The sequence below is a fragment of the Capsicum annuum genome, chromosome 3 (assembly GCF_002878395.1).
Source record: "Capsicum annuum cultivar UCD-10X-F1 chromosome 3, UCD10Xv1.1, whole genome shotgun sequence".
Classification (NCBI taxonomy): domain Eukaryota; kingdom Viridiplantae; phylum Streptophyta; class Magnoliopsida; order Solanales; family Solanaceae; genus Capsicum; species Capsicum annuum.
In genome coordinates this window covers 202019872-202032720 of record NC_061113.1, presented here as the reverse complement: position 1 = coordinate 202032720, position 12849 = coordinate 202019872, and the positions used below count along the sequence as shown (strand labels likewise).

Genomic DNA, 12849 nt, shown 5'->3' with positions numbered 1-12849 from the left:
CTATATTTTATAAAAAAATTGAAAAGTTTAAGAAGAAATTTTTTGATTTTTTTAAAAAATCAATGAAGAAATAATTTAGCAAATTCAGCAACTACGAGAGTTGGTTCAGCAACTACAGTAATTGTTGCAACAACTACTATTAGTTGTTGTGTTACAACAATTGTCGAAGTTGCTGCAAGCAACTGTCGAAGTTTCTGTAAGCAACTGTCTAAATTGCTGTAGGGATCTTTGTGTAAATATGGGGTAGAAATCTTTGTATAAATAATAAAACTTGAGGGTTTTAAAATTAGTGTCATTAACACTAATCTTAAAATCACCACCTTTACTCAATATTTAAGACTTGTGTCACTCTTTTTAGGTTTTGAAACTTTTTTGTCACCCTTAATTAATTTGCCCTACTTTTCCTTTTAATCCGTTTAAAAAAGAATGACCCCTTTTCTTTTTTGATAATACTTTAATTTTAACTTTCCACATGACATGTTTAGGACCACAAGATTAAAGGGCATTTTGATACATTTGACACAACTTTAATTTAAGGCCACAAGATTCAAAAGTCTTCTTTATTTTCTTAAACTGTGTATCAAGTCAAGGTAGGTCATTCTTTTTTTAATGGAGGGAGTATTAAATATTGAAGGGTTCGTGCTAACACGGGCCCAGTATTTTAAGTTGTTAGTTATTGTAATTTATAATATTCTCTTTGTCCAAATTTTTGTGGCAATGATAGTCAATTATATTTTAAAAATAATTTAAATTTTTAATTATTGTGATTTATAGTATTTTTTCTTCTATTCCAATTTAAGTGACTCATATAATTTCGGGCAAATTAATTTAGGGTGACAAAAAAGTTTCAAAACTAAAAAAGAGTGACACAAGTCTTAAAAATTGAGTAGAGATGACAATTTTAAGATTAGTGTTAATGACACTAATTTTAAACTCAAGTTTTATTATTTACACAAAAATCCCTACACCATCACCACCACTTCTCCTGCACACCCTTTTTATTGCCGCCCGCCGCTGCCACCTCCTCCACTATCACTATCACTACCATTGGCACCTTTTTCAGATTCACCATTATTTTCTCCCTCTACATAGCCATCGCCTATTTTTCTTTTTTCTCCTCTACCGCCGTCGCTATCAACACCACAACAAATGACATCTTCTTATTCGGCGTCACCACCAGTACCACCACCTTCATTTTTACCATAAATATTATTTTTTTGTGGGCTCCTCCTCCAATCAGATTTTTTTTCAGAAATTAAGTATTTATTGAAGTTGCTGCAACAACAGTCAAAGTTGCTGCAATACCAGTCGAAGTTGCTGCAACAACAGTCAAAGTTGCTGCAATAACTTCGATAATTGTTGCAGCAACTTCGATAGTTGCTACAGCAACTACGGTAATTGCTACAGCAACTTCGCTAATTGTTGTAACACAACAACTAATAGTAGTTGTTGTAGCAATTATCGTAGTTGCTGAAGCAACTCTCGTAATTGTTGAATTTGCTAAATTATTTCTTCATTCATTTTTAAAAGAAATTAAAAAATTTAATTAAAAAAAGAAGAACAAAATGAAAAGAGAAAGAAAAAGAAAAAGAAAAAGAGAAGATCGAAGAAGAGGAAAATCCATAGAGAGAAAAAAATAAGAAAAAGATGGAGAGAAAGAAAAAAAAAGAAGAAAGATTGAAAGATAATAAAAAGAGACATTCTAAAATTTGAAATTTGAAATTAAAGAACTTTTTAAAAAAATAAAAATTACATTTTGCACTTCAATTAAATTAACCACAATTTAAATAAAACTTTAATCTTAGTTACCACCATTTTTAATTTCGAACCTTTTGACGCAATATTGAGAAGCAGACATTTGAGAATATTCAGAGCCCCGGTACAAGAAATTTGAGATGCATTACATGCCGTGTCATGTCAGCAAAAGTAGTAAAAAGGGTGGCAAAAAAGAGGAGATTTATAGCAATTTGTTGATTTTACTTTCTTGTCAACTTCATAAACCCCTCTCCCAAGTCGGCTCTCTTTCAAGATTCCCCTATTCCCATTAGATCATAATTCCCTTTCTTAGCTCTCTCTCTCTCTCTTAACTCGAGTGTGAGCTCTTTGTGATAAATCCAAAGACCCCACTTTTTAGCACTTTGTAATTTCATCTTTGACAATATGGCTGACGAATCCATTTCAGGTTCTGTATCTTGTAGTGGCTCTTTGTGAATAGTACATATATTTACAAATGATGAATGCATGATTTGACTCTTTTTTTTTGTTTCAGAATTTTGGTTTTTTTAGTATCTTGAATCTTGTGTAGATAGTCAATCTTTATTGGGTACATCATACTTCACGCAAGAGTTAATTAGTGCTTCTTTCTATACACTGTAATTGTTGTTGATTTGAGTGGCTTGTACTCGCTTAGCTTTCTTTTCAACAATAAATTTTGGATTTGAATGAGCTTACTGTCGTGTGGTCCGGGTCTGGTCCTTCCGAGGATCTTGCGCATTGCAGGAGCTGTAGTGCACAGGTGTTCCCTTTGAGAAAAATGAGTCCAAAGACACTCCAAGTCTTCAATTAAAAAAAAAAGGATAAGTGGGTCCCGCAACTTGTCCCTTCTAGAAAAGTTGTCCCTTGAACAACTGGAACAGTTGTGTTGGATTTAATTGGTGTGAATGGAAAATGGAGGGACTTTTGAGCAAAAGACATATTATTTTGGAAAAGGTGTAGCTGTTCAGATAGTTGTGTCTGTTCAGAAAAAGACAGAATATTTTGAATGAATAGATATGACTCTTCCAAGGATACACCTTTTAAGTGAATCATTGCCACCTTTCAAAAGAGGCATCTGATGGCTATATAAACCTGCTTTCATCCACAGGTTTAGATATGAATGAAAAATTTTCTGAAATAAAAACTTTCTTAACTTCAAAACATTCCTTGTGATCAATCAAATCGTTGAGTAAGTTCGTTGAATCCAACAATTTGAGGTACCGCTATTGTTCGGATTGAAGGTCATTTTATCCTGGGAAGAAGATTCCATAACCTTGGGTACAGTGAGGGGAATTATTCCTTAAGGACACTCCGTGAAGTCGGGGGACTTGGCCTTAAAATTCTATTTCATCTCTTTTCTGGAAAAAAAAAATTAACACATTTCTTAGATAGATTATTCATAATCTAGTGTTGAAGGTGTTAAGGAACTTCAAAAGTGTTCTTGTCTTAGACTTGAACTAGTATTGAAGTTGGTGTTGCATTTTATACAGATTCGTGTACCCGAAACACCATAAAATAACAATCTTAAGGAATAATTTTTTGCAAAATCTGTATTGCTTGTTCTTGGAGATTAAAGCTTTAAGCTTTCTACTACGTTTGAACTTAACTAGTGATTTGAAGACATAAAATCTTCATCACAAGCTAAAGATCATTCGGTTGACGATTGGAAGTCATAAAAACTTCATTGTTAACTAGAAACAAGAACAAAAGTTTAAAGTTGCTTAGCTTTATAAATAGTGTTCTGAAAATATTAGATTTATTGTCTTGTAGTGATAGGAAAAATGACTAATGAAAGTCAAATGCAAGATACGGCTATGACTGTGGGGGCAACTAGTATTGCTTCAACAAGTCGAGCAAATGCTCCGCAACCAATGGTACCTGCGGAGAAGCCTGAAAAATTTGCAGGCATTGACTTTAAGCGATGACAGCAAAAGATGTTTTTTTACCTCACCACTCTATGCCTTCAAAGGTTCACTAGTGAGGATGCTCCTGAGGTGCCCGAGGGAACCTCGGAAAAATAGCATTTCATGATTGTAGAGGCTTGGAAGCACTCGGACTTCTTTTGCAGGAATGATATATTGAGTCGTCTCCAAGACGACCTCTACAATGTTTACAGTGGAACTAAGACATCGAAGGAATTGTGGGAGGCACTAGAACGAAAATACAAGACAGTGGATGCAGGAATTAAGAAATTCTTTGTTGCAAGGTTCCTGGATTTTAAAATGATAGATAGCAAATCGGTTGTCTCTTAAGTGCAGGAATTGCAAGTAATCATTCACGATCTCCTAGCAGAAGGTATATCTTTGAAAAATACCTTAGTTGAACAAATTGAAAATGTTCTTAACATAAACTGTTTTTTAGGTTTGATTGTGAATAATGCATTTCAAGTAGCAGCGATCATTGAGAAGCTACCATCTATGTGGAAAGACTTCAAAAACTACTTGAAGCACAAACGCAAGGAGATGACTGTCGAAGATCTTATCGTCCGACTACGTATTGAAGAGGATAATAAAACTGTCGAGAGAAGGTCAAAAGGAAATTCTGCAATTAATGGAGCACATATTGTGGAAGATGACCAAAACAATTCTAAGAAAAGGAAGAAAGTTGAACAAGGAAGCAATCAAACCAAGAAGTAATTCAAGGGAAAGTGCTTCAATTGTGACAAAATTGGCCATAAGTTCACGGATTGTCGTGCCCCTAAGAAAGGCAAGAAAAAGGACCAAGCTAATATGGTTGAGTCCAATAAAGAATGTGATGATCTGTGTGCTATGTTCTCAGAATGCAACTTGGTGGGGAATCCTCGCGAGTGGTGGATAGATTTTGGTGCCACCCTCCATGTTTGTGCCAACAAAGAGTTGTTTTCGTCATTCGCTCAGACTCAAGTAGAAGAAATGATCTACATGGCTAACTCCGCTACAGCTAAGGTAGAAGAAACAGGAAAAATGGGCTTGAAAATGACTTCAAGAAAGGTCTTGATACTTAAAAATGTCTTGTATGTTTCGGAGTTACGTAGGAACTTAATTTCTGTTTCACTTCTAGACAAGAACGGATTCAAATGTGTAACTGTTTCTGGAAAAATTGTAATTAGCAAAGGAGAAGTGTATGTAGGAAAGGCTATCTTATCGAGGGTCTTTATAAGATGAATGTATTAAATGTTGAAATCAATAAAAATTCAAATTCTTCTTACTTGCTTGAGTCTTATAATTTGTGGCATGAACGTTTAGGCCATGTTAATTACAAAACGTTACGAAAACTGATTAACTTAGAGGTTTTGCCAAACTTTGGAATCAAAGTATGCATAGAATCCTTATAAATCCGTTGAAAGGAATTTCAATCCTTTACACTTAGTACACACTGAGATTTGTGATATGAAGTCAACACCATCACGTGGTGGGAAAAAGTATTTCATAACTTTTATTAACGATTGCGCTAGATATTGTTATGTCTACTTGCTAAATAGTAAGGATGAAGCAATAGATGCGTTTAGGCAATACAAAACTGAAGTAGAAAATCAATTAGAAAAAAAGATAAAAATGATAAGAAGTGATAGGGGCGGAGAATATGAATCTCCCTTCGCCGAAATATGTGTAGAGAATGGAACTGTCCATCAAACTACGCCCCTTATTCACCTCAATCTAACGGAATTGTGAAAAGAAAAAATCGAACTTTGAAGGAAATGATGAATGCCTTGCTTATAAGTTTCGGTTTACCGCTAAACTTGTGGGGGGAGGCTATCCTTACAGCTAATCGTATACTCAATAGAGTTCCCCATAGTAAGACACAATCAATTCATTATGGAAAATGGAAAGGAAGGAAACTCAACTTGAAATATTTCAAAATGTGGGGGTGTCTAGGAAAGGTCCAAGTTCCTATGCCTAAAAGAGTTGAGATACGACCTAAGACTGTGGACTGCGTATTCATAGGATATGCTAAAAGCAGTAAAGCATGCCCTTTTTTGGTTCATAAATCCGAACATCTGGATATAAATGAAAATACGATAATTGAATCAGATAATGCTGAATTTTTTGAAAATATTTACCTGTATAAAACTAGACATGAACAGTCTAGTGGAGGGTCTATATGACTTCGAGATGAACCAAGTGAGAATGTCCATAATGAAGAGAATCCAAGACGTAGTACATGTCAAAGAACTTGTACTACATTTAGATCAGACTCATCCTTTTTTACTACATTTAATTGGTGTGAATGGAAAATGGAGGGACACAAACTTTGAGCAAAAGACATTGTTTTGAGAAAGGTGTGACTGTTCAGATAGTTGTGTCTGTTCAGAAAAAGACACAATGTTTCGAATGAACAGATATGACTCTTTCAAAGGATATACCTTTTAAGTGAACCATTGCCACCTTTCAGAAGAGGCATCTGATGGCTATATAAACCTGCTTTCATCCACAGGTTTAGATATGAATGAAAAAATTTCTGAAATAAAAACTCTTCTTGTCTTCAAAACATTCCTTGTGATCAATCAAATCGTTGAGTAAGTTCGTTGAATCCAACAATTTGAGGTACCGCTATTGTTCGGATTGAAGGCCATTTTATCCTGGGAGGAAGATTCCATAACCTCGGGTACAGTGAGGGAAATTATTCCTTAAGGACACTCCGTGAAGTCGGGGGACTTGGTCTTAAAATTCTATTTCATCTCTTTTCTGAAAATAAAAAAATTAACACACTTCTTAGATAGATTATTCATAATCTAGTGTGGAAGGTGTTAAGGAACTTCAAAAGTGTTCTTGTCTTAGACTTGAACTAATGTTGAAGTTGGTGTTGCATTTTATACAGATTGTTGTACCCGAAACACCAAAAATAACAAGTTGTTTGACAACTACATTAGTTGTCTCAACAACTTCACACAGTTGTTGAACAACTTCTCCCAGTTGTCGTAGTTGTTGAACAACTTAGCATAGTTGTCGAACAACTTTGATAATTGTTGAACAACTTCGCAAAGTTGTCGACCAACTATCGAAGTTATTCGACAACTGGGAGAAGTTGTTGGAACGAAAAAAAACTTTAAAAAAAAAACTCAAAAAAAATTTGTTCCTCCCACCTAATTTTAAAAACTTGAAGGACCTCACTTAATTGGACAACTTTTTTGTCCCTTTTAATCCAAAGTCCCCTTCCCTTTACTGTGTTCCCTGTCTTACTACTAAGAAATCATGAGAATGAGAATTGGCCAAATGGGTCATATTGCTGTTTTTTTAAAGTGTTCTGTATCAACTTTTATTGTGTAATCTTGGAATTACTTTAGATATTCACAAGATTGGAAGCTTTCTGATAAAAAAGAAAGAAAAAATGCTTTATGGTTGATCTAATTCTGAACTACTCGTGTTTTAGTTTATGAAAACAAGAATTTATTAGCTACAATTTTGTTAATGCACGCCCAAAGTGAAAGTTGCCACCTGTCTTCCTTTCTTGAATTAAGTTACTAGTAATCGTATACTTGTTAGCTGGTGGGGCTTAGCAGACTCGGAAAGTAAATTATAGGGCTGTTCTTTCTATTTAAAAATAGAAATTTTGATGCTTTCAATTTAGAAGCTCCCATGATTTGATTTGTTTCAAGAAAACTTGGTTATTTGGCTGTGTGCTCCATTGACAGAAGAATTTGAATGTTTGCAGGCAATTTGAAAGACCTTTGTTTGAATAGAAATGGTGTGGCATCAAATAATTCTCATTTAGTTGTTTGCTTTGGAGAGATGCTCATTGACTTCATCCCAACCGTTGGTGGAGTTTCACTTGCTGAAGCTCCTGCCTTCGAAAAAGCTCCAGGTGGTGCACCTGCTAATGTTGCTGTGTGTGTCTCGAAGTTAGGGGGTTCATCTGCTTTTATTGGAAAGGTACAATTTTTTTTCATATTGGTTGAGGGGAGGGGGGTTGGTGTGTGTGTATAATGTTTACTCTAACTTTATAATGTTCATGACTGATAATGGAATACAAATTTCTTGTAACAGAGTGTACCTACTTTTCACTTTGTGTACACGGAGCAAGAATTCTTTGTTTTCCTGGTGCCTAAATATGTATAAGAACCATGCAGCGCAATTGTACCTTTAATGTATAGCATGAGAACATTGGTTCCTCTTCGTGCACCCGTGTCATATGGATACTTAACTATAGTCCAAATCAGTAGTTGTCTTTCGATTGTTGAATTTCAGCGATCAGCCTAAAATTTAGGTTTTGCTCTCCCTGAAATAGAAAATAGCAAACAGATTCCTTGTTAGAATTTTGTGCAAGCCAAGTTCTTCTTTTTTCTTTAGTGTTTTATAAAGAACAAAGAATTCATAATAGAAAAAGCTTAAATCGCTATTTTCCATTGTGCATATGTTATGAATTCTTACCATTCTTTTAAAAAGATTTTTAATCCTTATGCTACCTTCTGTGAGTGGATAATTGTGAATGACCTTTCATACTATTGGATAGTGTACAGTCGGATCCATTATATAGATATGGGGAACTGATTTTGCGGTATATTGGTATCATCATGCTTTACGTATGTATTGCCATCCAACTAGTTTTCAGGGGAAGAAGTTGGACAGTGCTTGCATTACTATTTATATTTGTTGAGTGCCTTTATAATTTCATCAATCAATACAATGACTATGGGAGGGGGAAATTTATTTCTTCAAGGTCCTGCACTGGATCCACTTAGTCATGTTATACACTTTCTTTTTGCTTGTTAATCTTGCAGACTGAACTTTTTGTCCTTACTTCTGAACTTTTTGCATTATTCTTATTTGAAACCTTTCTGCGAAGCCTTAATCGGTGATGACTTCAGATGTGATCTATAGACAGATTTAAGATCTTTGCATCTTTAATTAGGTCGGTGATGATGAGTTCGGCCGTATGTTGGCTGACATTTTGAAGCAACATAATGTTGACAACTCCGGCATGCGATTTGACCATGATGCAAGGACTGCACTAGCCTTTGTTACACTCACAGCTGAAGGTGAGAGGGAGTTCGTGTTTTTCCGCAATCCTAGTGCTGATATGCTTCTTCAGGAGTCAGAACTCGACGTAAATCTTATTAAAAAGGTGTAGAATCCTGCTTATTACTTCAATACATAGAAGCATTTTCCATTTAGCTTCAATGCAGAATTTCAATAAAGGCATTTTAATCATGTCCAGGCAACCATCTTCCATTATGGTTCGATTAGTTTGATCGATGAACCCTGTAGGTCGACACACCTTGCTGCAATGGACATTGCCAAAAGATCAGGTAGCATACTCTCATATGATCCAAACCTGAGACTGCCTTTATGGCCTTCAGAAGATGCTGCTCGAAGTGGAATAATGAGTGTATGGAACCTAGCAGATATTATTAAGGTATGACTTTTTCTCAACTCATATGTGCATTGCCTGCCAATTTCTTTTGACAATGAGATCTGTATCTCTACATACAGATAAGTGAGGATGAAATTTCATTCTTGACTGGAGCTGATGATCCAAATGATGATGAGGTGGTATTGAAGAGGCTTTTCCATCCTAATTTGAAGCTTTTGCTTGTAACTGAAGGTTCAGCTGGTTGCAGATATTACACCAAGGTATTCTTATCCATATATTTTCTTTAATTTTGCATGAAAATAAACTTATAATTCTTAAAACTGAAATTTTACTAGATACGGCTTACATCTTTATTTACTCTGAAGATGAAACTGTCTCAGCCTCCCAGGCATTAAATTTTTGGCCAAATAGTAGTAAACAAGTCGAATTTTATGTTATGTATATTTTATCATAAAGAAAGAATTTTGCTTTATGTATACAGTACATTTTTGTACTCATATGTAACTGTTTTTGCAGTTAAATGCATGAAATTTCTGAACTTTTGTCGTCTTAGTAACTTTATTTTGCCTGTGGATGCTGACTCAATTATTGCAGGAATTCAAGGGAAGAGTAAGTTCCATTAAGGTAAAAGCTGTTGATACAACTGGTGCTGGTGATGCATTTACCGGTGGAATTCTCAAGTGTCTAGCTTCTGATACTGATCTTTATCAGGTGCATGAATTTGGATATGAGCAAAAAAGGCAATAATAGTTTTCACATTGTTCATGCGGGATCCTTTTTTTTTTCCACTTGTCATACTTTCTTCCCATGATAACCTTGGTTTACCATTTGGCAATGCTAATATAGAACCAATTCCATTCTTTTTTCTTTTTTCCCCTAATTCTAGAGTTGTTTACAAGTTTCAAAAAATGGGGGGACCCCAGAATTTTGATAGTTTCAAGTAGCTGTTTCATACAATTTGAACCGTGCCCTCTGGCTGAGGGGGCAAAATCCTGCCAGCAGTCCTCTGCTGAATTTGTTTTACATAAGGGTTACCGAGTCAGCCAATTTGTCAATTCACTGCTTTCATGACTGTATAATAATTTGATTGAAGCGTAATTTTTCCGCTCATAGTGTGATGGTACAGCCAGCAAGTAAAGATTGTTTTTGCTTATACAGGTTTAATTGGTCTTTCTGAAGATTGTTTTGCTTTCACTGGTGTAATTGTTCTTTTCTGATTATATTCAATCACAGTGTTCACAACATTGTGAAAGATTCTACATTTCCTTTAGTGGGCACTTTTTCTCGTTATTTATTTCCATTTTTAGATCTCATCATGTCAGCATTTTCACGTATATGTCCTAGGACGTGGAATGCCACAGAGATTGATTTATTGTTTCACCAGCATTTTAGTTCGTTTCATTGATTGTGAACATCTAGCTCCTAACTTTAGAAATCATTTTTATTACTTTTTGCAGGATGAGAAGCGGTTAAGGGAGGCTATCTTTTTCGCTAATGTTTGTGCTGCCCTGACAGTGACTGGAAGAGGTGGAATCCCTTCCCTTCCTACACAAGATGCAGTTCAAAGAACCCTCACCGAGGTCGCTACATGAGAAAGCCGAACAAGTTTTGTTCTCGTCATGTTGTATCTGCATTATTCTAGATTTATTTTCACACTGGTCGATTCATTTTCTTTACGTCTCTGGCATCTGGTGGTTAGTTTTCCTCCCTTTGGAAAGAAGTTACAGTCAAAGAGACATTTAAGAGATGCAAGAAAAATAGTGTACCGTCTTCTGTCAGTCATACAAGTAAATGCTGGGAAGCCTTTGTTTGCTTTGTCGAATTTGTACAAGCTATACATATCTGATCCTTGTTATGGATCCCATCAGAAGCCAAGATAGAGAAGAGAAGGTTAGTATTGGATATTGAGATTAACTGCGTGTAGAGAGGCCGGAAAAACAAAGTGTACATGCATTTGACGACTTTCCAGCGTTTGTTGTTTAATCGTGGTTAGTGGTTACCACTGTACTAGAATGCCATATGTTTCCTTTTCAAGTGCCTATTTTTTGTTTCCTTTAAAAGTGTCTGTATCAGCAGCTGACATCATGAGAGGGCAACTTCATTGAATTGTGAGAGGTAAATGGGGAATTTATCTTAATTTGAATCAGCAGAGCCAAAACATTACGTGGTTTGATATACTATTCTCAACTCTGAAATTGTTGATCTTTTCATTTAAGTTCCCATAATTTGGGAGGGAGAGGGGGAGAGAGGGGGGACCTTGGGAACCAAAGTTTGCAAGAACATCTCTTACTCTCGGAGAATGAGATTTCATAGGAAAAAAATTAAATAAATAAAGAGTACGAACAAAATATTGGACGGTTTCACCTTATTTTAGTTCAATAAATTCTCAGCACTCGGTGTAATTCCAAAAGAAGTTGAATCAATTTATCACTTATCAGATTAGTACACTGTATTTTGTGCAAAAAAAATGTTACCCACACCATGTGGCCTTTGTTGCCTTTGTTTGGATGGTGGTTTGCCATGGTTTCATAATGTTTGATACAGTATGGTATGGTATGGTATAATACAGCACAGTATGGTACAATATTATGTTTGGATGGACTGTATCGTTCACTATGGTTTAATAATAGTTTTTTTGTTTGGTTTGATGGTATGGTACTGTATGATAACAGATAAATTTTACCAAAATGCCCCTAATTATTAATAAATTGGATATCCATGCAGTTTCACTTGAAAGAATCTGTGAACAATGCAGATTTTTAAAACAAGTACAGCGAAAAACGATGCTAAAGGATGATATATTCATAGAAACGATTTGAAGAATAACCCAAAACGAGTTAAAGAATAACCCAACCTTTTCCTCACTTTCATTCTTGTTACATCTGCAATAGCTGGTCTAAGACTCCATGTTAACTTGCAAGCAAGATGACAGGTTTGCTAGCGAAACTGTAATAGTTTGGACTAAATTAGTAGTAGTTCAACAAATCATTTGGTAATTCCCGGATTGCAAAATCTTGGAAATTATTATTTCTTGAATGTTGTTTTACAGGTAAAGATTGGATAATTTTTTCTGATTCTTTTTTGATAATATTTTTTTAGTAAGTTGTTTTTTATTTGAATTGGGGTTTTTTTGAATTTTGTTGACAAAAGTTTGTTTTTTAAATTAGCTGTTAGGAGTTAGCATGTATTTTGTTGATAAGGTAAAATAGGATTAAAAAAATTATATATGGGCATAGTTGGAAAAAGGAAAAAAGAAAAACCATGGCATACCACCAAATTGGTGGTTCAAGAAATTGGTGGATTCCATGGTTATCAAACCATGAAAAAATATCATACCATTCCTTTTAGCAAAGAGTAAATACATAATTACCCCCTGATTTTATCCGAGATTTGCAAAAAGATACCTAAACTTTAACTTCGATCTATTACCCCACGATTCTTCTTTATTTCGTTGCAAACATACCATTTTGACCCCCTGCGTGTACACACGCTTCACAGGCGCGTGAAAGGGCTCAAATTTGACTTTTTTGATTAATTACAAGCTGTCACATGTAAAATAATTTAATATATAATTTATATTTTTTCTAAAATAATATTTATTTATTTTTAAAAATTATTTCATACTCTCCCACCCCCGCAACCCATCCACCATTGTCTTCTCCCCCAACTTCTTCTTCATCACCATCACTCAACAACATCAATTACAACAATATGAATTACAACAACAACAACAACATCAATTACGCCACAACAACATCATCATCATCCGTTCATCACCATAACCCCACCCTTTCTTCTTCAACA

The 12849-nt window shown here is 35.1% G+C and overlaps 1 protein-coding gene across 1 annotated transcript; it reads left to right on the top strand.

Annotated features, from left to right (window-relative positions):
• The first annotated feature begins 1818 nt into the window (after window positions 1-1818).
• Window positions 1819-11188, top strand: LOC107863362 (probable fructokinase-7). Its single transcript, XM_016709246.2, has 7 exons — window positions 1819-2182; window positions 7387-7604; window positions 8584-8796; window positions 8890-9087; window positions 9165-9305; window positions 9640-9756; window positions 10503-11188. Exons 1-7 carry the CDS (start codon window positions 2161-2163, stop codon window positions 10635-10637), a joined length of 1044 nt encoding a protein of 347 aa, XP_016564732.1. The 5' UTR covers window positions 1819-2160; the 3' UTR covers window positions 10638-11188.
• Window positions 11189-12849: the final 1661 nt, after the last annotated feature.

Bases quoted from the DNA above. Each gene is read 5' to 3' on its own strand.
- LOC107863362 (XM_016709246.2), top strand. From the start codon at position 2,161: ATGGCTGACGAATCCATTTCAG. The intron at 2,183-7,386 runs GTTCTGTATCTT...GAATGTTTGCAG, and splicing joins GGCTGACGAATCCATTTCAG to GCAATTTGAAAGACCTTTGT. The intron at 7,605-8,583 runs GTACAATTTTTT...ATCTTTAATTAG, and splicing joins CATCTGCTTTTATTGGAAAG to GTCGGTGATGATGAGTTCGG.